Source organism: Artemia franciscana, chromosome 18, assembly GCF_032884065.1.
Source record: "Artemia franciscana chromosome 18, ASM3288406v1, whole genome shotgun sequence".
NCBI lineage: Eukaryota > Metazoa > Arthropoda > Branchiopoda > Anostraca > Artemiidae > Artemia > Artemia franciscana.
Genome location: NC_088880.1, coordinates 14,080,588 through 14,107,830, shown reverse-complemented (window position 1 = coordinate 14,107,830; position 27,243 = coordinate 14,080,588). Strand labels below are relative to the sequence as shown.

At 34.7% G+C, this 27,243-nt stretch overlaps 1 protein-coding gene across 1 annotated transcript; it reads left to right on the top strand.

Annotated features, from left to right (window-relative positions):
• The first annotated feature begins 520 nt into the window (after positions 1-520).
• LOC136038649 (AN1-type zinc finger protein 2A-like) lies at positions 521-26,914 on the top strand. The gene is made up of 5 exons (XM_065721899.1): positions 521-684; positions 12,762-12,804; positions 14,692-14,863; positions 18,051-18,302; positions 26,599-26,914. The coding sequence occupies exons 1-5, from the start codon at positions 630-632 to the stop codon at positions 26,773-26,775; spliced, it is 699 nt and encodes a 232-aa protein (XP_065577971.1). The 5' UTR covers positions 521-629; the 3' UTR covers positions 26,776-26,914.
• The last annotated feature ends 329 nt before the right edge of the window (positions 26,915-27,243 follow it).

Sequence of the window (27,243 nt, the reverse complement as noted above, 5' to 3'; positions counted from 1 at the left end):
CTAAGTGCAGTACCTTGCATTTTGTTGCATTGAATTGTAGGGCCCAAATTGATGACCAAGAGGATAGCCTGTCAAGGTCCAGCTGAATGCAGGCTCTTTCTTCTTCAGTTTCAGCAGGCCCAATGAGCTTACAGTCGTCAGCATATAATGTTAAAAGGTTGCATAGATAAGTTGTACAGTCGTTAATGTATATGCTGAACAACGTTGGCCCAAGGATGAGATTTCAGATGCTAGATTTCAGAGTCTTTGGTAGGGATTGACGACAAATTTGACTTAATGTTTTTGACATAAGCCTCTTATATTCTCATTTGAGAAATAATACTTAAGGGGAAGAATCTTCCACTTGGTTTATGAATATTTGGGGCTTTTGTTGCAGCTTCACCAGCACAATGATTATCTATAGTACTGACCGGCTAAGCAATATACTAGAGATTCATCAGTGGGAAGAAAATTTCAATGGAAGATTTTAGAAGAAGTTATTTGGCAGATTCATTCAGCATATGGTCGCCTATGAGAAAGATCTGTTTTGCCCAATCTGGCAACATCCAGGTGAATGATTCAAGAATTTTCTACTGATGTAAAGCTTGGATGATATTTTAGTAGCTCTTAATATCCTCATATATTGTAAAATGGAGCTGCCTGATTTAGGAAAACATTGTTCTGTAGAATCCTGTCATCAATTAGGTAAGGTCAAGGTTACATCTCAAGTAAATTAGTGCCCCTTTTTTCCATCTAGGCCTGTTGTCTAACCCTGGATTGTACTCTGGCATGAAGCTATAATCCATGCCATAGTCCCCCCCCCCCGCCAGAACCAGGAGAAGGATTGTAACTCATAATGCAGGGGGTATGTAAGGTTTTAATGGAAGAGGGGGCTGTGTAAACTTTGGAGGGGACTCAAATGATCAGAAAGTGAAAGTTCTAGTTCAACCTTTAAGAATCAAAAGTTATGGTAAAATTCTAGTTAATTTACTTCTTGCTATCTCAGAAAGGGTTTAGGTTAGGAAAATTAAACTTTCAGGGATGGGTATACAGGCTAAAGTATGTCCCAGGAAGGTATTTTAAAGTACCCACCTCCACTCCTTCTCCCTCTAGAAGGCCCTGAAATTTGCCTACATGACAGGTCTATACCAATTGAAATTTTGACAAAACAACATTTTACCTTAATTTTCAGTTATTAGTTTATTTTTCTCTGCCTTTAGTCCTGAAAATGCAATTCCTGTTAGCCTATTTGAAAAGAATGTTGAGCCTTATCAATGTTTTTTTTTTTTCAATATTAGGAAATGTACCTTCATATCTTTAAAACCTTATACAATGAAATTGAGCAAAGTTCTGAAGCTGAAATTTTTTTTTTTGTACTTCAATTAAGCAGAAGATCTATTTTGCAAGGTTTCACTTTTATAACACACACATTTTTAAAGGTCATCAAAGGTCAGGGCCCTCTAGAGGGAGAAGGAGTGGAGGTAGTTGCTTCAAAATACCCTACCTGGACATACTTTAGTCTGTAGATTCATCCCTGAAAGTTTCATTTTCCTAACCTAAACCCTTTCTGAGATAGCAAGAAGTCAATTAACTAAAATTCTTACCAAAGTTGTCAGCAAACATACATTAAGTGAAAATTTTCACTTATTTCTGAAAATTTTCTCTTATAAGTGAAGAACATCAGGTTAGAACCCCAAAAGGTTGACTCTAATTCAACAATGTGGAGTGACATGCATAAGAAGAAAATTTTCAAGTATACTACTGTCAACCAGTGTGTGTTCCCTAGAGAGACCCTCTAATAAGGTTGACTCCAGTTCAGCATTGTCAAGTGACATGTATGAGAGGTGTAGCATAATTAGAAGATGGGTAACAACAGCAATGAAAGGGGTAAGATTAAACTTGACTTGATGCCCACTTAATTGGACTATCTATCTTGGGTTTTTGTACAATTGACCATGACTTGACTTTTTCCCCTTTTATCCCTCTAGGTATTGGACTATCTGTCTTGGCTTTTTGTACAATTGACCATGACTTGGCTTTTCCCCCTTTTATCCATCTAGGCCTGTTGTCTAACTCTGGATTGCATACTGGCATGAAGCTATAATTCATGCCATAGTTTTCTCACATCTCAAATATGCTAGATTTTAAACTGGCAATAGATAATTTAGGAATGAGGTAGAGACTGGGTAAATAGGCCTTTTGAACAGTTCATATAATTGATCTAGCCTACAAATATAAGTGATCATTTATAGGCCTATCACTAGGCTAGATACCTTTTTAAAGCTCTTTCTGAATATAGTAGGCCTAATGCCTTTTCTTGTGAATTCAGTTTTAAGCTGTTTTTGCACCCTTCAAAATGATAATTTCCTTCTATTTATTGGTAGGCTATAAAAAGAATTAAATGGGTTTCAAACTTACTAGGATTAAAAAATTCATTTTGTGAAAGTTAGTTAGTCAGTAATCATTGATTTGTCTCAATTAAGTTAGAAAAAAGAAATTCAATGCAATTTCTCTATTTTTTCATTCACCATATTTCCTATGTTGGCTTTTTATTCATTAATTTTTATTTGTTTCAAATAAAACAGTATAAGCCATTGGCTTGTCTTTTCAAGGCCAGATTGAGTTGGCACAGGATCTGATTAGAACTTTTTTTTTGGGGGGGGGGCATTTCTATATGTTAAGCATTTAAATAAAATTCACTATATATATATACATATACCCATCAGATGCCATGTACTGGCAAATAGGTAAAATTCTACACAAATAAAAATGTTGAAAATACAAAACTTTTATTGAATATGAATTAAACAACAAAGTATAATAACATGAAATTACATTTAAGTGCTGAAACCCTATAGGCAAGTGTATATTCTCCTGATGAGCCCTTTTGTTTGAATTACTTGTCTTTTTATTGTTTTTATTATTTGGTAAATGACAACTTATATCTACTTATGACATGACTGCCTGTCTATGGATTATTCTTTATGGTCAATTGTGTTAGGCTATGCTGTCTGATGCCTTTGAACATGATGCCTTTACAAACCTAGGAAGAAAGGTCTATATTTCAACAATCTCTGTATGGTTTTGAGGAATTGTAAATTATTGAGACAAAAATTTTGGAAAGTAGTGCAACAATGATGTCAATTAATGAAAGAGTCACTAGGAGTGAATAGTCACTAATGATAAACCACTAGGGTTGGCAATCCTGTACAGGAACTTTGAAATTAACATATTTTTAATTATTTGAATAATTAATAACTTATCTGTTAACATCAAAAGCAATTTGCATTAAATTAAAATTTTGTTATTTATTTTTAGGGTAATGCAGGGACCTTTCAAATGTAAATTTATTGATTGGCATCATATTTAACTAATAAACTCTTTAAGCTGAATACATTACAAAAAAATAAGCAAATATACAAGAATGGAAAAAGAGACAAATTCATCAAACTTCTTCTAGGGGCACTGAGTAAAACAAATCAGACAAATGCTATAAATATTAGGGTTCTATGCACTGCACTTAATAAAAAGAGGTTCCAGCCAAAGTGGTTTTAAAAGATGTAACATTATTTCTTGAGACCACATGATCAGGTAATATGTTCTATGATCTAATGGACCAATTTCCCAAAGAACCCTGTGCAACCTTTCTTAAAACTCTTTCTGATACAATTTTAATGAATTTAGCTGTGTGAGTGAATAATGGCTAAACTGATAGAAATCGCTAAAAGACAAGCTATCTACACCCTTAACAGTTTGAAGTCCATTAAATAAGTCTAATCTATCCCTCCTGCATTGCAAAGAAAGCAGGCTCAAACATGGTAGTTTATGCTCATAAGGCAAGCACTTACAAATACAGAATGAATTTTGATGCCTTTTGTACTTCTTCAATAAGCTTTGGATCAGATTTTCTTGTTGGATACTACACAGATGTGCAGTATTCAACTAAGGTAAAGGCACTGATGGTTTGACAGTGCAATGTTGGAACCACTGTTGAAATTTTTCTTCAAAACTGGATAGCTCTGCTTAGTTGTGGTTTGGAACACCATCTCTTGAAGCCATCATTATATTTTGACAATGCAAAACATGGACACTATATCCAATACACCCAGATAAGTAAAGAAAGTTCAATTCAATCAGTTTCCTGTTTTCAACATAAAATGAGCTCCCAACAATTTTTTAGCTATATGATGTTCAAACTCTCATTGCTTGGTTATTTTTTGCAAAAAAAAGTTGGGATCAGCACCAATGCATCAAGATACACCTGAGTTTCTCTAAAATGTAGCCACATTGGCTTTTTCTTGTTAAAATTAATTTAAAATGGTAGCTAATATTATGTTGACAAAACTATGTTCCAAGTACCAAAAATTCTTCTCTGATGTAGTGGAATACCAGACTAACTAAAAATGTTCCTTCAGCCAAATTCAAATGTAGATATTGGCTTTTATTTCAACATTCATTTCTTTGAGAATATCTTCTAGTAACATGAAAATGAAATCAATAACTAGTGAAATGAAAACAATCAAACAATCATATTAAAGACTAATGAAGTTAATAATTATCATTCCTGAATCAGTTACAAATTGCAATTTTTTCTCACTCGTCAGCTTTTTAAGACACATTTTTAGACTTTTTGATTACTATGGGTTGTTTTGAGCCCTTTAAGGGCTGAAATTCTAATTTCCCCCATAACTAGTAACTGATCAAAGAGCATAAAAAAGCATCAAGTAATGCTGTCAGTTTTGTCCTAGCTAAATTATGTTGAAAACTGCAAATTTACCTTTTTCTTCAATGAAAATGCCATTAAAAAAAGTACCTTTTCAGTGATAATACCTAAAAAGGTTTTTTTTAAATCTGGAGAGGGGTGAAAAATATTGTTTGGGTTAAAATCCCTCTTCAGTCAACAATGCTACATGAACCCCCCCCCCCCCCCTGACCCTAATAAGCCTAGATATAACCCTAGACTGATCAATATGCCCAACTTTGCTCTATTTTTTGGGGGGGGGAGAGGGGCTCATTTCTCATCAGCTTGCGGTTCATCATTCCAAATAAAACCAGTTTTGAAAGAAGGGTAGCACTTTTATGATCTAACCACAACCAACTAATAACTAAAGAGGTGTGCTGTTTTATTCCTCATTCAACATTGGTTCTGCTAATCTTCAGAGGAAGTTAGTGCTGATACAATACCTTACTACTTACCCCTGATCAAGTAATATATAGTCAGCTATTTATATTCCAAGTATATTTTACAAAAGCATAACTCTTTTCTACTTTATTATGTTACAATAAGTGCTAATCAATCTGTGTGGAAAAATAAAAGTTGTGCTAATTGTAAAGTATAGTGGGTATATACATTGTTGGCTAACCTTTGGTAGTACAGTCGATTGATGGCCTTCATAGCAATACAGGGTCTATGGTATGTTTCATACCACCACAAGGGTGGGTGCCAGGCTTGCTGCCTATCCCTGTAAAAAAGACCCAGCAACTAGAACATCAACTATAGCCTCTCAATGCCCTATGTGCCATCAATGGCTCTAGAAGATTTTTATTCTTATGTCTTATTGGCTATATATTGCTCCATTAGCAGGTGGAGGTCAAGTTAAATAATACAGTATACTTTTAGAAATGAGACAAGTAGGTTGAAAAGATCTCAAGCCAAACTGTTATACCATCACTAATTTCTTAGATCACACTGTTTTTCATTTACAATTGAAACAAAAATATATTACAGTTTAAAATACATTAAAACACAGTTTAAAAATAACTAAAAAACATTTTAAGCAAAAGAAAAAATCCAAATATTTCGCCTTCACATCCAAAAGCCTTTATCTATGAAATACTAATAAAATGGCCTAAACAGAACTTATACAGGAAATGCAACAGATATTATACAAAAACAAGAAAGGAAAACTCACATTATTACAGAATCTAATAGGGTAAGGTCGAAAGCACTAACAATAAAATAACAAGACGAGATGTCTGCATACTGTTACTATTGTTGCTAACAACTCACTGCAGCACCAAGCTGCTTGAGACAAAAACAGCTGTGTATGCTCCTCCTCTCTCCCAATCTATTCAAAATTTCCCTCTTTGAACCCCACCAAGAAGTCCCTATTTCCTTAACATTCTTCCTTGCAACCTCCTCCCAGTCAATTTAGGGACAACCTGCTTTTTGTTTGGTCCTAGATGGTTTGCCAACAAGGACAGTCTCTGACAATCTGTCATCCTTCATCTACACAATGTATCCTACCCATCTCAACCTTTTTCTCATTATAGCCTCAGAAAGCAGGATAGAACCATACTTTTTGTGCAACTCACTGTTGGAAATATGATAAGTCAGATGGGTACAGAGAGGAATCTGTAGGAAATTCCTTTGGAAAATATATAATAAGTCTACCTCCATCTTTTGGAGTGCCCGCTTTCCAGAACCATATTTGACCATTGTCATCACTATAGTTTCCAATATTCTAATTTTGGTTTCTATACTTATCTTTCTATTCTACCAAACTTGTTTCTATGCTATTATACATCAAAATTATCTTCAGATATGGAATTCTAACAAAATGAAATGGTTTTTGTTTAAAAATTTTACGTATGTCCTAGGCTAAAATCAAATATAGGTTAAGGAACTGTTAAACTCAGTGGCGGTTCTGGGGGGGGGGGGCTTGTCCCCCTGACGTAGTGGTGGCTTTGTGGTTGAGTCTGCTTACTCTGGTTTGGTTTGGGATGAAAGTTGTTTTTTTGTAATTGGTTTCAATAGTTTAGTTTTTAATATGATTTTAATTATTCAGACTGTTTCTTTTTGCAAACAACTTTGAAACAAGGTTTTAATTACTTTGTGTGGTCTCTGTTAGGTTTTACTAATGATTCATACTGCCAAAAAAGTATTTAATTAGATTTAGGTTTATCCAGGGAATCTGTCCATTTTACCACAAAAGCCAGCTGAGATGCAAAAATCTTTGTTTCGTAATAACAAGGAAAGGAAATTTAAAATCCTACTTCTTTAGGTTGTCTAAATGATATTTCAGGATTGTGCTGTCACAATGGGGCTGAAAAGTAAAATATTTAATTCTGTTTATTGTCAAAAATTTGTTTTCGAGTCTTGCTATGGCACAGAGGCAAAACAATGGATATCATTACTTTCTTTGGCTGTCTGTTTTGGTTTTTCGGTTATTTTTTTTTGTAAAGCAGGGTGGATTTACAACAATATTGTATTTTAGGGGAATGTGTAATAGAAAGAAAAATATATATGAGAAGTGCGAAAATCATTAATTTAAGTTTTGGATTTTGATGAGTAAATGGTGGCCACTCTACTGCTTATTTTCATTTAATTAAAGTTCTACATTATATGACATATCACCCCAGTTCATCCTAAAACATTAAAATAAAGTTTATACTCTTTAAACTTTAATAAAGGTTCATATAAGTAAACTAAACTAAGTATTTGAGGCAAAATATATTTCAAAGGTTGGAGTAATCATTTAAGAAGAATAGATTTACGGAAATCTTTTTATATAATATGACAATTAATTGTGTGTTTCTTTTACCTATCTGGTATAGATGGGTATCTGAATCCTCAGTTTGAATCAGTGGAATGGCATTGATTTTATCCAAACATTTAAAAATAAAAAAGATTATGAAAAGGGGGAATTCACACAACTTGAGTTAACCACAGAAACAGAATCCAACTGCAATATTAGTTCTGAATATCTCACATTCTCAATACCAACCAGTCACAAAATGTAGTTATGTATAGGGGTTTTTGTATAGGGGTTGAATATATATGTCCATAAAACTGTCTAAACTGCTATATATACCGATGAGGATTTTTATACTTATTTTGATTCATGTCATCCAATCATATTTTCACGATTAGTTGTTTTTAAATAAAAAAAATTACAGGATGAATCTCTTATTTAATGCTGAATCTGTGTCAAATTTCAAACTTTTTCATTTGTGCTCAACAGACATATCGAGATTTAAACGTTTGAATTGAGTATCTGAAAATCTCAAGATTAAAAAGAGATCTCCACAGCTTGAAACCCTGAGAATTTGAATCACCAATATGTACCTATCAAGTAAAAAAATACATATTTATTTGTCAAATCAAATAAACATAATTATTTGGTTTTTAAGGAGTATTTCGACTCAAATACTTAGTTTGAATTTGAAGCACATACCTACCTGCATCTTTGTTAGAGTTCCTATTTCTCTGACGATTTTGGTTTTTATTCGAATATTTTAGGATGAATAGAAGACGAGATAATAAGGAAATCTCCCTCGCGCACGTAAGTCGTTACGCGCCATTGTAGTTGTGTCCCTGTGTCCCACCTGTGAATATAGGTGGAGAAATGGCTGGAATCTAGGTGGAATTACCAAAATGAATCGGATAGAAATTTTGAGATGGCCATTTGGTGTCATAGAAACTTCGAAAAGAGCTCATTCAGTTGGAAATTGAAAGGGCTAGTGCTGTTTTTAATAGTCAAAAGTGATTGGAGGATAACTAACCCCCCTCCCAAGCCCACCATTTCCTCGAACACATCCAATCAAAAATTTGTAATAGCCATTTTGACTCAACGTAATTGAAAAGTCTGAAAATTATGTATTTGTTGATGGCAACCTCTCCAGAGCCCTTAGGGCAAGGGCTGTAAGTTATGTCCTGGGGGTATATAAGGTATATATAGAAATGGTGATCGCATTAACTACGGGGGGAGGGGGGCTCGTTGAATTAGTAATCGGAATTTCTAGTGCGCCTTTAAAGATTCAAAGTGATCGGAGGTGGATTACCCACCCACACCTCGTATTTTCACGAAGTGCATCATACAGAAATTTTGAGATGGCCATTTGTTGCTAAAGAAACTCCGAAAATAGCTCATTCGATTGGACATTGAAAGAGACAGTGTCCGTTTGAATAGTCGAAAGTTATTGGAGGGCAACTAACCCCGTCCCACACCCATCATTTCTCTGAATACATCCAATAAAAATGTTGGGATAGCTATTTTGTTCAACGTAATTGAAAGGTCTGGAAATTCTGTCTTTGAGGATGACAAGCCCCAGGACAAGGGTTGTAAGTTATATCGTGGGGGAATATAAGGTATACGCTGAAAGTTTGATCGTATAACCTGGAGGGGGGTGAATTGGATTGGTAATCAGAAACTCTAGTCCTCTTTTTAAGATTTGGAGTGATTGGAAGGGGGATACCCCCACACCTCATATTTTCCTGAATTGCACCTAATTTTAACTTTGAGATTGCCATTTGTTGTCGTAGAAACTTTGAAGACAGCTCATTTCGTTGAAAATTGAAAGGGTCTGTGTCCATCTTAATAGTCGAAAGTGATAAGAGGGCAACTAACCCCCTTCCCAGGCCCACGATTTCCCCAAAAAACATCCACTAACAATTTTGAGATAGCCATTTTGTTCAACGTAATTGAAAGATTTGTTAATCAGCCCTTTGAGGATGTTACCCCCCCCCCCCAAAGTCCACAGAGCAAGAGTTGTAAGTTATGCCCTGGTGGCATATAAGGTATATATATAGAAAGGGTGATCGTATAGTCTTAGGAGGGGGCTCATTGAATTGCTAATCAGAAGTACTAGTGACTTTTTAAGATTCAGGTTGATTGGAGGGTGGATAACCCTCATCCCCCAAACCTCGTATTTTTCCGTAATAAATCTGATAAAATTTTGAGATGGTCATTTGTTGTCGTAAAAACTTCGAAAAAGGCTCATTTGATTGGAAATGGAAAGGTTTTTCGTGTCCTTATTATTAGTCAAAAGTTATTGGAGGGCTACAAGCCCCCCACGCCCATCAGTTCCCAAAACACATCTAATGAAAATTTTTAGATAGCCATTTTGTTAAGTGTAGTTGAAAGGTTTAAAAATCATGTCTTTGACAACCGCTATACCCTCTCAAGACCAGAACATAATTTGCACGTTATTAAAAAAAATGGCTATCGATTGTCAGTGTAGTATACATAAACTGATGTATATTCCCTAGAGTTTTGTTAATTTTTAATTTATTTAAGTTAAAACATTTTATGCATATTTTGTTTATTTAAATCATACAATAAATAACCAAGTCAAACTCAAAACGAGCAAAAACTAACATTGCTAGGGCTAATAACCCCCAAGCCTTCTCAAGACCAGAAGCCATTTTGCCGTTTTGTTCAGTGTAGTTCTAAGGTTTGGAAATTATGTCTTTGACGACCGCCATACCCTCTTAAGCTCGAGACGTAATTTCCACGCTACTGAAAAAAAAAATGGCTGTCGATTGTCAGTGTCGTATACATATACTGATGTATATTTCTTAAAGTTTTATTAATTTTTAATTTGTTTAAGTTAAAACATTTTAAACGTATTTTGTTTATTTAAATCATGCAATAAATAACCAAGTCAAACTCAAAGCAAGTAAAAATTAACATGACTAGGGCTAACAAACCCCATGCCTTCTCAAGACCAGAATATGATTTGCACTTTACTGAAAATAAAATACATTTAAAATGTTTTGATTTTTTTTTTCGTGTTTAAAATGTGTTTATTAGTTATATGAATGGGGAAGTCCTCCCCCTTGCGTTCCAAGTACAGCGCCCGTGTCTGGTGCCCTTTTCAAAAGTAACAAGAGATTTGAGAGCAAGACAGCCATTTTGTTCTGCATAGTAGAAAGGTCCATGAACTATGTCTTTAGGGATATTAGGTATATCAACCCCTCAAAATTATGCAATTGATTTATTATGCTTTAAAACTGAATTTTGCTATAAAATATATCAAAAGCCAATGTGTTAAATGGTTGCTAATAAGACAGCTCATCAATATATCGAGAACGACTGGGGGTATTAAGTTGAAACATTTGGGGATACTACTATTACTACTTCTGCTCTTGCAATTTAATTAAATTAAGGAGTGTAAGTATATCGAGGTTGTCAAAGAGCATAGATTAAATCTTTTGAGAATGATATTAAGTTATATTTTTCAAATCAACTTCAGAAGCTATGAAATTAAATGAAAAAAAATACTGTTTGTGTCAGAATTAAAAATTGTCAAAAATTTTCTCCAACATACAAATAGCAGCCCATACTATTTTATAGAAGAAAACTGAAAAGATGTACATTTTTTTTTTCATGAAAAAGACCATGTCAATAAAAAATGAACAGAAATTAATTTAAAAAGCTTTTTCCACTAGAGATGTTTTTCAAAGAAAAGTAAAGAGCTACATTAAGTCAGGAATGAGCAAAAATAAAGTCAAATAATCTTCCAAGCGTGGAACTACCACAAATTACAATCAATAAATAAATGAAACTCAAAACGACCAGAAATTACGATAAATGTCCCATACAAACTGAAACCGAGCAAAAATTAACATGAGTAGGGCTGATAACCCTTATACCTTCTGAAGACCAGAACACATTTTGCGCTTTACTGAAAACAAAATATGTTCGAAATTTTTTCACCTTTCTTACTTTCATAAATAAAAAATTACCAGAATCTTATGGAAGAAATGTCAGTATATTTCAATTTAACTGATAGATTTAAATTAGCCCAAACAAAACTTACAAATGTTTTGTGCAGGCTATTTTCTTTTTTTCTGAAGGCTCTCTGATGTGAAGCCAAAATGTTTGGATTTTATATTTTTTTTTTGCTTCAAAAAAGTTTTTTCTATTTTGCACTGCCTTATTAAAAAAATTAACCTAAAAAAGTTTAAGAAAATAAATAAATACCGTCTACTATGCCAATACAACGTCAGAGTTGGAAGTTGAAGTAAGTAAAGGACCATCCAATCTTAAGGACCTGTAGGCTATTGGACTCAATAGTCTATTCGAAGGTAGGGAATGTGGGTGGTTATTCATTAGACTCAGAAAGGAGACAGCACTATTTGGTTTCCTCCCTTGGGGACTCGCATGCTAGTTACAATATTGCGTTCTTGACCCCTGTCATCACTGTATCTTTCAATATTCAAATCTTGGTTTCTTCTTCTGGTTACTTCTCATTGCATAATCTTTACTAATAATGCTCCCTAGGTAAGTGAAGCCACCCACTTGATAAATATTCTCGTTACCCAACGTCACCTCTTCGTTTACGTTTATTCCTAGTGTAAGTAACTTTGTCTTCTTAATTTTAATTTTCAAACCTATTCTTGCACGTGGAACTCTATAAACGTTCAAAAAGTCATTCTTTTGCTGATACTTTTGTCTAGGACACTCATGATATCTGCATAATCTAAGTGTAGGAGAGTTTTACCTTCCCATTTGATTCCTATTTACTTATATGGAGACATACTTTCCCCAAGAAATTCTATATTATTGGTTTATTTGTATCAAGGTGCTAGCAGCTTTCAAAATTCCAGAAGCTGGAAGTTCTCTAAACTAGGAAACTTTAAAGCCCGTTTGCCGCTGGACTATAGAGGTCAGGGGTCAAAGACTGCTTATTATTTTTATTTTTATTTCTTGGATAAAGCTTACGTGCCTTTAAATACCTAGAAACCATGTTTCAAGCAGATGTCAACATTTTGAATTTTTCGTTGCATCCCCACCAAGCTATCATTGATGTTACTGATCTTAGGAATTAATCCTAGGCCAATTCATAATTCACTTGAGTTCCTTTATTGACACTTACAAAAATGTACTTGGTTGAGGGTGCATCCTTCCATGATTGTCCAGGACCAGTGAAAAAAAAAAGAAGAAAATCACAATATCTATAAAACCGCCAATGGCAAGCAATATCTTAAGTAACAAGTGGTAATTTTTGAGGCAAAGAAAATATGTAGCACATGCATAACAGTTTCTTTTTTTCAGATTTTCTGCCTTTCAAATGTGATGCATGCGGGAAAATTTTTTGGTACGTAAATTTTTAAGTTTAGTTTTATTTACCTTAAGTTTCACTCAGAAAAATAAAGCAATTAGAACTTAGTGCACTCTTTCTTGCCCACGACATAAACAATTTCACTCATAACATACTAGAACAGTTCCTGCTTAATTAGGTGGCTAGCACACACAAGTGGCATATCTTCAAAGATTATAGGTTCAATATCTGAAATGTGCAGACCTGCCTTATTCAATGCAAGTTGCAATAAAGCAGAAGAAAAGAAATAAAAGTGTTCATTTTATTGCAAACTGGTGAATTAAATATTCAAAATAGACAAAAAATTGAACATGAATCAAGACAACCATTCAATAATTAAAGCTCTTCATTTTGTAGAATTCCAAATTTGAAACTTGATACTTGGTTGCAAATATTACCTGGAAAACTCTTAAAAAAATATTAGTTACCACCACACCCATAGCAAATGTTTTAGGTATATTTTTAGCCACTCCTGCTTCAGTTGAACTACCTTTGCACTGACTTTGTTTTCAAGCAGTAAGGTCCACCTGAATATTTCTCAGAAATATACACTTGAACTAAAAATAGGTTAATGTTGCACACAATTTCTACTTCTGCCATGAAAAAGTAGCGAAGTTGAGTTTGTCATTTTCATATATTTCATACTTAAATACAAATATGGCCCAAGGATCTTCCTTATTCTGCTCATGGCGTGTTAATAGTTTTTTTTCTTTTAATGTTTGTATTGTAAGTTTAGCTGAAGGTAAGTTTTTTTTTTTTTTATGAAATCCAGAAAGCCCAAACGGTAGGATAATTATCCTCTAAACCATTCTGTTCATCTCAAAATGAATCTTAGATAAGATTGATTTTTAAAACTTGGTTTTTAAAAGCCCTCATGGGCCAAACTCGCAATCCAGAATTAAAAGATAGTAGCAGGAAGAAACCAAATATAACAAGGTTGCTCAGAAAAAAAGTTAAAAAGTCAAATGGTTGAAAACAAATAAAACGTATGACATTTATAAAGGAATTAAACCAAATGAAAAATAAAAAAAAAACATAATAGTCTTGTGACTAAAATATACAAAATAGTATATAGGCTAATAAAAAAGAGACCATAATAAAGATATTCAACATTTGTACAATAATAGGCATAAATATAAACAAATATAACAAAAGGTGAAAACATTGGTGGAAAAACAATAACGATGAATTAATAGGGAAAAACAGGGACTTTTTTTGAAGCAGAATGAAAGAAGCAAGGTCAACGGGGGGGGGGGATTGACTTGGTAAAGCAAATTTGTCTGGGATTATGGAGAGGAGTATTGGTGAAACTCAAGGAAATTTGTGCTGCCTTTCCTTCAGGGTGACCAGATTGGCTCTCCAAAGAAGGCAGATATAAGGGACTCTGCTCTCATCTAAGATAATTCTTATGTACCTCTTTGAACTACCTCTACTCTGTCCAACAGAATGAAATTTCTATTCTGTGTTTTTATTTCACTTGGGTGATCTGTTTTGTGTCTGGTGCTAACTTTGTGCAGACATCTTGGATTTATCATAGGGGTCGGGTCCTTCATACAGCAAAACATGCTCAAAATGCAAGAATATATTTTTTGTGGCAAAAGTAGAGGAGGGACCTCGGAAAATTGTGATGTGATTTGGAAGCAAACTTAATAGAACTTTAGGAATTGATCTTTAGCCTAAATTGGCCTGTTTTATTATTTCATGATCTGTGGTTGAAAATTTTCTGCATTTTTTTTTCTCTTTATGTGTTATTTCCTTTAACAATAAGAAAATCTTCATAGCATATGTAGTAAAATATTTTGTATGTCCTTGTCAAAGGACAATTTGCATGCAAAAATTTTGCCTGTATTTATACATATGAGAGCATTTGAATTTCCTTTACAGTTTGGAACATTATAAATACAATTCACATTCCTGCACATCAGCTGAGAAAAAGAACGTACAAGTTCCAGTGTGCCCTTTGTGTAATGGACCAGTTCCTGGGAATCGAGATGATCCTCCTGATATAGCTGTTAGCGGTCATATTGATAATGATTGTAAATCCGACCCAGCTAAGGTAAATCTAATTATGAGCACTTTTAATATAGTTATATATTGATTTTCCAGATGATAAGTTCCAACTCTTCTGTTTCAAAGAGTTTCTCTCTCTCTCTCTCTCTCTCTCTCTCTCTCTCTCTCTCTCTCTCTCTCTCTCTCTCTCTCTCTCTATCTATCTATCTATCTATCTATCTATCTATCTATCTATCTATCTTACATCTGCTTGTAAAAATCTTCCCAAGACTCGCCTGTTAAAATTTTGTATCTAGAGGAAAGAATCCTCATGTTGTTTGTCAAATATTAACGAATACTTTCGACAAACATGTTTAGTTCCTCAGTTACTTGCAATTTATGGTTCTACTATGCTTTCGATTTAAAATAACGGATGCGATTTTCGACGGCTCAATAGAAATATTTCAACGGAGCCACTGTACCGTTTTGACGCAGAAACTTGCAGCAAGAAACTGAGGAAAGTTGACGGATCGCGAAAAAACAGCCGTTTTTGCGTGGAATTGCATCAGTGGCAACCAGGGTATGTCTAAAGATAAGCTAAAGTATCTGATTTCTTCCAAAAAATTTATAGAAAAAAATGTTTAATTTTTATTTTGTGTTCTAAATAATATCTAAAACGTAGTATAAGGCTATATTTTAACTATTGTATGAACTGGAAGATTTAGCTTATTTTAAACATAATTTTTGCGCTTGAAGATACTGTAATTGAGTTACTGGAATTCAGGCTCCTAATAGGACATAGTTTGAGGACTTTGTCTAAAAGCTCTTGACGTCTTTATTTTTATTTATCCTCCAAAAGATATTTATTCATCTTAGAAGCGCAGTACCTGTCGTCATTTTTAATGAAGCCTAGTAAGTTTTGACTATTATTGCTCAAAGTTCTCTTCGGAGACACGGATACTTCGGAGACATTAATTTCCAAAGGCCAGGATCTGACGCTCCTGAAGAGTAGATTTGACGCGAAGCGCAAAGACTGGATGAATAAATGGTACTTCAGTAACAAGCCAACTCACACCGAAAAAAAAACTGCCTAATTTATTGCTATCTTTCAAATGACCTACATTATGAAAAAAAATGATAAAACACACAAAAGTACAATATAAAAACATATAGCGATGAACCCAACTGGCCTGTCAATTAAAAAATAAGTACAAAATCTTTTTCCTGGATATGTTTTTTTGCGGAAGTGGCTTTTGCTTTGCGTAAACCTTTCAAAAAGTTATTTTATGAAAATATAGCCTGCTATGATTTCAGAGTCCTTTGTAACAAAAAAGGTTTTCTCACTAGGTATCCTCTGGCTTTCTAGCAAAAAGTCTGTTGAATTTCCTTCATTGGTTTTCAGTGATAAATCGTTTGGAAACCATTCTGAATGCTAGTTCAGTGTTTCACAAAGCTGTTTTTCTAGTATTTTGTACAGGATGTCTCTTCTTATGGGTAATCCATTCGTTTAATGTTTCCGCGTGCTAGCCGTATTGGCTTGACAAATGGCGGTAAAAGAAGAGAAAATTCGTTGTAGGCAGGGTAATGCATGCAGTTGTAGAAAACATCATTTGAAGCCACGTCAGGTCTTCTTGTCTGAGAGGTTGCAAAGCTAATTCGATCGGTGCAATGTTCGTCCTTGGGACCCTATTTTGTATCCTAAGGATTGGTTCCAGTAGTCATTGCAAAAAGCGAATATCGAGATTCGGAATATATGCGCGATTGATATGCATGACAATAGGCCAGGTGCATGATCTATAAGAGGGATAATCTAGTTGGATCGGAACTGGCAATTAGAATGAAGAATTACACCTAGTTTGTTTTGTGCAGGAGGATCAACATCGATTGAGTTGTGTGTCCCAAGAGCCATCTGAGGAGAAATAACTCTGGAGGCAAAGCTTATCAGCTCTCTTGATAGGTTCACCCTTGAAGGTAAGGCAAAGCTGGGATGTCGACGCAAGACCCACGATCGGGTGATTAGTAGCTCTTTAGTCTTCAATGTTCTGAAATTCACCGTTCCGGCATCGGACCACTTTATATCTTGAACATTTAATTGTAGGGATAGAGAGGCTTGTATAGGATTACGCTCTTTATGGGCAGCTGCTTGGACTGTAGTGTCGTCAGCGGAAGGTTAATCGGATGTTCCTTTATATCGTTGATTTACACCAGGAACAGAATGATGAACAGAACGATTTCTTAGAAAACTTGCAATAACCTGAAGTATGCTGCTACAAATTCCGTACGCTTGGAATTTTTCAATGGGTCCTTATTACAGACTTTTCAGAGGCTTTTGTGATATTGAAAGAGAGCGCTCTAATATTGCCCCCTGGGTCAAAAGTTTAACCCACAACAGATGCTCGGTATTCAGTCTAACAGTCAAACGTAGAGCGTTTCTGGCGTAACCCATACTGCCCATTTCCAATTCAGCTATGTCTAGTTCTTCTCCTCGAAAGCTACCGCTTTCCTTGTAGCTCATTTAGGAAATAGTCGTCTTTTCTTCTCTCTCAAAACTTCTTCTGGCAGGTGTATCTATAGTCCATTTGTCTAAAATGAATTTGTAAAATTGTTTAGAATGAAGCAAAAGGTTTATATAATCTTTCATTTGGTCTCGAAGCATCATCACACCCTAGACGAAGATGTTTCTCTCACATTATTTTCGAAAACAGGTTAGAAAGCAAAAACAATTCTTCTAGTACGTTCTTATCTGGTGATTGAATTTATAGCGGTATATTTTTGCTTTATAGTAGGTAGGATAGACTTGTTCTGGCAGGCGTATTTATAGTCCATTTGTCTAAAATGAATTTTTAAAATTGTTTAAAATGAACCAGAAGGTTTAAAGTAATCTTTCATTTGGTCTCGAAACATCTTCACATCCTAGACGAAGATGTTTCTCTTGCATTATTTTCGAAAACAGGTTAGAAAGCCAAAACAATTCTTCTAGGAATGTTCTTATCTGGTGATTGCATTTATAGAAGTAAATTTACTTTATAGTAGGTAAGAGAGACTGCTTATTACTGACGTAGAGAACAAGTTGTTACCTTCCTGTTTGGAGATTGAAATGAAGCCACATTAATACAATAGTCGGTGTTTAAACCATGAATAACAACTGTTCCCGTGAAAAACTTCAAACCTTATTTTGACTATCCTTTAAAATTATGAATATATTAGATACGCCCTTCGTTTGGGTATGATGATAATTTGTTTTTCTCTTGCAGGCGAAAAGGAAACTGTTCTCCAATCTCTGTTCTTACAAGAAATGCAAGCAGAAAGAAATGATACCAGTTGTATGTAGTGAATGCAAACGGAATTATTGTTTGAAGCATCGACATACTACTGATCATGAATGCCAAGGCCGGCAAGCTGCAATCAGAGATGCAGCTTTAAGAAGAATGACGTCAAGAGGGGTCAGAAATTCAAAGGTTCAGCCTTCCCTGAGAATGGATGCAAGGTCTCTGCAAGGAGGGGTTGTAAGTTATAATTGTTTGTTTTTAATTTCTATTTTTGGTGTAAATTTTCATAATCATGGTTGCTACCAGGTGTTTTATACTAGAAAACTACTTGAGCACATCCAATTTCGTCTTTGAGTGGTGGGATTTGGGATTATTTTTTATTGTTGTGGAGGGTCGAAAACATGTCAAGTACATAGGCCCCGAGCTTTCAATGCCTAATAAAGATAACATGATAATTGCTTGAGAAATTTATAAGCTTAGAAACTACCAACAGATGCGAAGCAATACGAAAGCAAAGCAAAGGACGCGGGCTCGAATTTATTTGAGGTGACGGAGGGGTAAATTCATTTTTTAGCAATAGCTTAAGATGTATAGGACAACTATAGAAACTTTGGTGAAAGAGAGTTTTAAAATTTATGGAGTGAGGCTATAAAGGTAAGGTTTAACAGACATAAATCGTTCCAGCTGAAAATGACCAAGCTACGTTGCTATGTAAATGCCGATTGGGAAGTCTGATTGAAAATGGAATTTGCTGAGGTTTTCCTAGAAAAAATTTTCGACAAAAAAAACTTACTTCTCTAATACCTGTCTGAAAAAGGAAAAAAAAATAGTAGTACAAACATATGCAACTTATATGAAAATCTTAGGAATTATAGTGAACATCTTAAAAATTTGATTTTCTCGAGGGGGGGGGGGTAGGTTTAATAACAAGACCCGGCCCCGCTAATGTGAATTCGGAATATAAATTGTTAGCTTCAATGATATCGTATCAACCAGTTTGCTTTTAAAATATTAAGATATTTATATATCTATGCACAGGAAATGGATTTGACTAGTAGAATCTGATAATGCTGTGAAATATGTCGTTAGCCGCAATTTTTACCGACTAGAATGTTTCTGTAAGCCTGTAAAAGATTGTTGTCAGCAATTGTTGGTGAATTTTGAGGTGAGACATTAAAGAAGTTATGATGTAACATTGTAAATTTCTTTATTTAAAAAATTTAATTGGGCTACTTTTAAATTCTCTTTTATTATCTTAAGTATGTTTTAAATATCCAAAGATTATCTAAAAAAAATTGTGCTTAAAAATTCAAATGTGGTGAAAAAAATATATCTTAGGATTTTATTTGTTTGAATTTAGGATTCTATGGAGCTGCTATGGCGTTATGAGATAGTTTTTGGTCTCCAGTCTAGCGTTAGCTCCTTCCCCCATCGTTATACAGAGGGGGGCTGCTTGCGGGTTGTTGGGATGGGCTTTTAAAGAGTATATATATATATATATATATATATATATATATATATATATATATATATATATATATATATATATATATATATATTACAAACAGTGCTGCAGGGTGACCATGAAGATTAGTACCCCTCAGAAAACTTATAGCGTAGTAAAAGAAACATCATTTCACTGTGTTTTGCTTAATGGATAATTCTTCTGGGTCTTGTTTGCTCTGATGGCCTTTTTGGCTGAATAACCTCTTTCTAGTCATATTATTTATTAAAAAATGCCTCCCCATCGCTTTATAATGCGTGTAGGTGTGAATACACGAGGCTGCAGATTGACTCAGGTGTGGGATTTCGGCACTTGTTAATTGAATTGCTCGCCAAGCAAGGAAAATCATGCATTGACCAAGATAGACCTGGGCTTGTGCAAGCCTTCATGCAACTCAAAGTGTCGGGAAATTCTTCCTGTCCAGTTTTAAGTCGGCTTAAGTGCTTTATCTAGGCTTCAAAAGCCTCTTCTATTCTTTAACCTGCACTTGTGGGTCACATTGCTTTTCCTGATGCTGCAATAATTTAAATGATTTAAATATCGTCAAAATTGTGACTTAGTATTACTATGCTTAAATACAACTATCGTATTGACATTTTGACTGATGAATTCAGACGCTTTGATCTAGACTTGGTAGGAGTTTCAGAAATTCATGTCCCAGGTTTTAGGAAACACGAAATAAGGTTATGTAGAATTTGTTTATTCAGGTTCTAGGGATTGCCTAGGGACGGTCCCTGTCTGCCGTAGAAAGTAGGGCTCGTGATGGACAAGGAAGGTTGTAAGTGTAGCATAGGCTCGGAAGTTGGTATTTTTAGACTTCTATTTGCTTACTTTATGGTCAAAAGTGCGGCTTATGAGTCACACCGGTATATGTTTCTATAGAACTGACTCACGGACACGGTAGTGGCTCGTATGTTTCCAGGTAGGAATACGGAATTTTTGCCATTGTATTTTCCTTTCCAGATTTGTGCAAACAGGGGTAGAAGGTATTCTAGGCTTGGTAGATTTTGTTTAAGGAAGGTAATATCAATGGCAAAAGATTGCTATAGTTTTGTAAGCACAATCGCTTACCTACAAGTAATACGGTATTTGGTCAAAATGGCCCATAAGTTTAAATAGTGCACACATGATGATAAGACAGCAATCATGACGTTTGATAGACTAAAAGATGAGAATGTCCTATGAAGTTTCCAAGAACAGCTGGGTATGAAACTGGAGAGTTAAGAATTTCATATTGTAGAAAATGGATGAACAGATTTTACGGAAATAGCTTGCAAGGTAGTAGAATGTGTTTTAGGAAAAAAAAAATTAGAAACACAACTTTGAATATGATCGAAAACGCTTAAAGCTTGATATAAGAGAAAAGGCGTTTTTGTAAAAAGTTTCTGTGAGATAGATTTTCCGAGAATAAAAGAAAAGAAAGGAGTGAAGTAGAGAATACATTTAAGCGTTAAGTAAGGAGATTGGAAATCGAGGCCATGGTCAGAATGAAATTATCTAGAATATGGAAGAGGCAGACAGACAGAAAGGATTGGTATACTAAGAAAATTAGAAGAAGTAACCCGTCAGGACTAGTCTGAGCTGAAAATACGAAGGGGTCTTCCACTTACTGGTATAGAAAGAGAAAGAGAGAAGGCAGATGACAATTTGGGAGTGAAGGAAAATTGGGTTTGTAAGGGGTACCCACAGGCAGGTGCTAGAAGGATTTGGAACCAATAAAGCCTTTGGTGCTGATAGCGTGGTAAATTAGTTTTTTCAGATATAATGGTTTTGAAGTTAAAAAATGTTGAATTGTTGAAGATTACGAATTTGCTACTTCTAGCACTAGCAATTCACAGAAACCCCTAGCCTCCTGATGTCTACCTAGTTGTGTATTCTTTTCTGTCTCGTTATATTAAAAGATTTGTTCTTTTAACACCTTTATGAAAGTAATCTTTCATTTGGTCTCGAAACATCTTCACACCCTTGACGAAGATGTTTCTCTCGCATTATTTTCGGAAACAGGTTAGAAAGCAAAAACAATTCTTCTAGTAGGCTACGTTCTTATCTTGTGATTGAATTTATAGCGGTATATGTACTTTATAGTAGGTAGGATGGACTTGTTCTGGCAGGTGTATTTATAGTCCATTTGTCTAAAATGAATTTTTAAAATTGTTTAGAATGTATCAAAAGGTTTAAAGTGATCTTTCATTTGGTCTCGAAACATCTTCACAGATCAAAGCTAGGTTCAAAGCTCCCATCTCCAAAAGTGTTGAATTTTGTACTAAAACAAAGATCATGGATGCCTATTTATTGTTTTTTCTTCTAGGGGTGATCGTATCGTAGGGACGGTTCTAGAATATCGGAAAAGGCCCGATTTTAACCAAAACTAAAAGTCTGGAGGACAACTAGCGCCCTCCCTCGCCCTTTTTCCTCCAAGGTCGTCCAATCAAAATTTTTAGAAAGCCATTTTGTTCAGCATAGTTGAAAAGTCCAATAATTACGCCTTTGGGGATACCTTGACCCCCCACAGCCCCTGAGAGAAGGGCTCTAAGTTGTGAAACTTGCCCATTGTTGACGTATAGTATTTGTTTTGGGAAATATGGACTTTTTCGTGGGGAGGGGGGATTTTCTACGGTGCGAATTTTCAATTCGGTGGTCTTTACCCTAAAATCTGAATTTTCGTCCCAATTTTTCAAGAACGACTCCTGAAAAACAAGGGGTATCTTAGTTTAAATTAAGTATCTTAGATTAAGATACTTTTTGAAAGTATTAAAAAGCTTTTGTGTGTGGAGCAAGGTATTCAGGAGGAGGCAACAATTCTCATTTACGGAGTAATTTTTGTCCGTATTAAGTTTTAATGCTGCTTTTTGCTTTGAGTTGAGAAAATTTTATTTTATTTAATCATTTACAAAGACACTAATGAAAGCGCAACACCGATAATTTTTTCATTGCCGTTTTTCTCAAAAAGCCTAGTGAAGTTAGGCTTCAATGATTTTCGACGCTCCAGTAAAGTTAAAACCAGTTGAAAGATTCGTTTAATGTCAGGAAATGTGAAATTGTTTCTGTAAATCTTTAATCATTCGGCTCTATGCCTCTAGTTGTATTCTTCGAGAACCATCTGTGAATATTCCTCGCTAATAAAGTCGTAGATGGCAGACAGGTATTTTGTATATATTCTCTGTACATGTTCAGATGTTATAATATATATTTTCTGGCAATTTTAAAAACTTTATGTACATGTCTACAACATCCAGCATAAAAGATCAGCGAAAGACATTTGAACAATAGTGTTTTTGGTTATATCACGTCTCACTAATTATTTAGAATGACGTTGCGTATGCCTAGATCGTACCAATTGAATATATCTAACCATTCGAGCCTATTCAGATTGAGAGGAAGCTGAGTTCTGGTAGATTAGTTCCTTAGACCAATTTCGGAAGGGGATAGTTTTCATTTCATACTATCTATCATGATCACCACAGTGATAATCCAATGAAACACCAAATTCACTCCTTTAAGACTGAATTGTGATTCCATGTTTCAGATTGAATTCTTTTTTAGTGTTTGTATGCACCAGTTCTTGCTTTTAAAGAATCTCTCAGCTAATATAGAAAACTGTATGAATGACCCTTTTATGTTGATAATTATTGAGGAAACATAAATGTGAGTCCTATTATTCTAATTTAGATAATATTTTAGAAACCTTAAGTTATAGAAGAATACGACCTCCTTGTCGGACCTTCAAATAATTTTACCAGCAGGGTGTGACATAATAGCACTACTTTATGATGTTGCTAAAGGAAAAAAAGCTGCTAATTGTAATTAGTGTGAGGGTGTGAATACAGTGGAACCTCGTTGGTAGCAGTTGTAAAAGACGAGCTTTGAATTTCAATTTTGAGTTTTAATGGTTGTTTATTTCAATTGCTGATATTCCAGTTAGGTCCTCCTTTTTTAGAGGTTTTAGATCCTCCTTACTTTTGTTCGCTTAGGTTTTAGATCCTCCTTAGTTTTGCTCCTTAGTTTTTTTTTCAAAAAAAAAACAACAAATTCTAATTAATATTTCACGGTTAATTTTAAAATGCTTACAAAAGCTGTATCTTTAAATGAAATAATATCCTTTTGCCACTGTTTTTTGTTGAAAAAAATAAAATAAAATAAAGGTGTGTGGTACCAAATTGGTGCTAAAATTAATTTGGAATAGGGTTAATTAACCACAGTGTATTGAAAAGGGAATAGCGGAAAATTCACATGGATAAATAAATTAACCTGGATAAATTTGATTTAAAGGAAATCAAAATTTTTACGTGTTAAATCTTGGGACAAGATTGATAAGGGTATCTTCCAAGGGGAGTGTGACTTCATGCTAGATAAAATCCGAGTTCCGTTTCAACTGCTCCAACGGCAACCTGGGATTGACGAATCTAACATTCGTATTGAACTGAAGTTTATTGTGCGCAGATTACCCACGCTCTAAAAATGCCGAGAAATTCGCTGTCTCGGTGAGAACGTGTAGATCTGGATGGTCTACTAACGAGAGCCTCAAATCCGCTTGTCAGTCTTCGAAATTTTGGTTACGTTTGTGGAATGATTGTAATAAACCTAGAAACGAGTTATAAAAATTCTTTACGGTTACTTACTAAGCGGCACTTTCAGAAGGAGCTCAAAGCTCACCGGGTTGGCCAAAGTGTTGCAATTGCGGAATCGATCGCGAATGACCCTAATAAGTTATGGAAAACTTGTTCGGCAAATAATAAAACTCGGGAAAGCAAGATTACCATTAGTTAGAACTAGTGGCATTCATATTTCAAAATTCAGTTCACCGAACCCGACGTTAACACTCTCAAGAAATTGAAACGGAATTAAATAATCGCTTAAATACTCCTGGACCGGGTACCTTTGTAGTAAGTTCTAGTGAATTACGTGATGTTATACGAAAGCTTAACAAAAGACAGTCCATGGATTATGATGGCATATGCCCCTTCATTTACAAAATGGGTCTGATTATCTTATGCGTCATCTTTCTTTGTTGTACCAAATGATTTTTTGCTGTGTTATAATTCCAGATTCTTTTTGTGTTGGTCTTATTTCACCGATTCTCAAAAAAGGGACGGATCCGTCTGAATGCTCATCGTATCGACCTATAATTGTTTCAAGCGTTTTTGCTAAGGTGTTTGAATTATTTATAATTAATAACCTACATTCTCTCTGTTCTATGCCTCCTCACCAGTTTGGGTTCCTGCCTAAGCTTGGTCGCTTCAATGCTCTAAAATATCTTTGCAATTTGTCGATTGATGCAGATAAATCCGGTGTTACTCTAGCGCTTGGAACATACGATGTTAGTAAAGCATTTGATTCGTTGTTGCATCCCTAAACAATGAATGAGATTTTGAACAATGGTGTATCGCAAGACTTGACCTTTTCTGTACCTGTACCGCCATATGAAAGCAAAAATACGTATACGTGGAAGCAATTTGCTGACTGATGGGTATATACCAATTCATATCGGGGTTAAGCAGGGTGCAGTTACTTCTCCCACGGTTTATAATAATGCAACACTTCCAGCTCAGTGCCAACTTTGTTCGTGCTGTATATATAAAGGCACTGATCTGTCGATATTTTGTTATGCAGACGACATTTTTAATATTAGTAGGACTACCAGTGGGCTAGAAAAATGTTTTTTAGAGATATGTAAAAACTACAGTGATATTGGGCTTCTCCTAAATGCTGGAAAATGTGATGTTTTGATTTTTAATGAATTAGATGTGACTAGATCAGATGATATATCTATAGATCTTAAGTTGAATTATCTTGGCCTTCCTATTGGAAAAAACCTGAAGAAAACTAGCCTATTGATGCTTGAAAGTATGGAAACGAAAATCCGTCGTGCATATGGTACAATTGTTAGTTCTCAGTTTCATTTAAATAGAGCCCATCTTGCGAGGATTTACAATAGTGTAAATCCTTTACACTATTTACACTAAGTACATTGAAAAAGACAACATTTGCCATGAATGGCAAAATGTTGTCTTTTGACGTGGTTATTTTTGTTTGTATTTTAGAATGTAATTACGATATGTTGTTTCTTTCTTTTTTTATTTTTCAATGTACTCCATCACTTCATTATTTTGTATGATAGGTGATAAATAAATACATACATACATACATACAAATGAAGCGATATAAAAGATTTTTTTCGCATATGACACATAAATGTAAAGTCATCTTATACACCATATGGTCTTGTTATTTCTTAAAACCAAAATGAAACTTCAACTGCATTTTCAGTATTAGTTGGTAAAAAAAAGAAAAAAAAGAGAAATGGGGAAATTTTTTGTTTTGTTTATTTTTTTGTTCAATTCTTTGTTTATTAGGTCTCAAATATAGCTTGTTAAATGGAATATCTTCCGAAGCGTGTACACGCTCTTTGAGCTTCTGTAGAAAAGGGTATTGTGTTATGATTTTATGTCTGTGTTGTGGCCTTACGACACAAGTGTCTTTTCGACGATGTAGCAGTATTTTAAGATGGAAGACTGCTTTTGGATTTATAGGGGTGTGGTCAAAAGGATCTAGAACCACTTATATTCCAGTACTTGCATGCACAACCTTCAAACACATTTTCTCTTTTCGGTGTCTGGTAATGTTTTGTGATTACTCGGAAGGTCTGGCCTCTACCCTAGAAGAAAAAAGAAAACGAGATCTAGAAAAGTTTACGGTCTAATAAACCCCATCCTCTTAGTTAATATTCAAATATACTATATGTTAGATAATGGGTTTTATTGTAAATTATAATCAGTGCCTCTTGTGTTAATTGTGGATACTAGAAGGATCGCTTAGAACCAAGGCTTGTCTCTGAGACCATGTACTTGTCTTCATTTTAACATTTAAACAGGTAACGTAAATTTCCACACACAAAAAGATGTTACACAAGGTCCGTTCCATCTCAATTGCCTTGCATACTCCATTATCAACATAAAGAGAAGGCGAGATTGCATTGGTTTAGAAATCCCCATGAATTTTCTTATGAACCGTTTCATATCTTAATTTTAGAGTGAAGAAGAAGCATTACGACGTGCCTTGGAACTTTCCAAAGCCTCTGACCATGAAAGACAAGCGCAATCTGGGAGTAGCCGAAGTGCACAAGAAGAAGAAGAAGATGAAATGCTAGCTAGAGCTATTGCTTTGAGTGAACGTGAAGGTGGAAGCAAAAATTGCTCCGTTATGTAATTGGTGAGATGAAGTGCATTTCCTTCGTTCTGAAATTGATTAATGATGTGATTTGTTCTGTTCGCATATAAGTTACTTTGCACGGAGTATGTAGCTTGTTGAAATTTTTAGTAGATTAAATTTAAGCTTTGTTAATTCAGTTTTTGTTATCTTGATTCAGTTTAGAGTAGACAAGCTTTGAATGTTATTAAAAATTGTTGTTTTTTTGCTTTTGAAAAGGGAAAGAGAAGGTTTTTGTTTCAAGCATTCTGTTACTCAATGAGTAAGTTATGTGTGTCAATGAGCCCCTGGCAGCATAAACTTATATTCCTTCCCTTTTTTTGAAATAACTGAAAATTAAGCTGCAAGGAATTGCCTTGAGAGCCATAATTGTCGGCGTAACTATTCTTTACGTATGTAGAATAATATTTTGCATGTCCTTTGTTCCTATTTTTCACCAGTTTTGATTCATGTTTCGCTTAGAAATTG

Excerpts from the sequence above, each read along its gene's own strand:
- LOC136038649 (XM_065721899.1), top strand. The coding sequence starts at position 630 with ATGGAGCTGCCTGATTTAGGAAAACATTGTTCTGTAGAATCCTGTCAT. Across the intron at positions 12,805-14,691 it reads GCATGCGGGAAAATTTTTTG|TTTGGAACATTATAAATACA; the intron begins GTACGTAAATTT and ends TTTCCTTTACAG. Across the intron at positions 14,864-18,050 it reads GTAAATCCGACCCAGCTAAG|GCGAAAAGGAAACTGTTCTC; the intron begins GTAAATCTAATT and ends TTTCTCTTGCAG.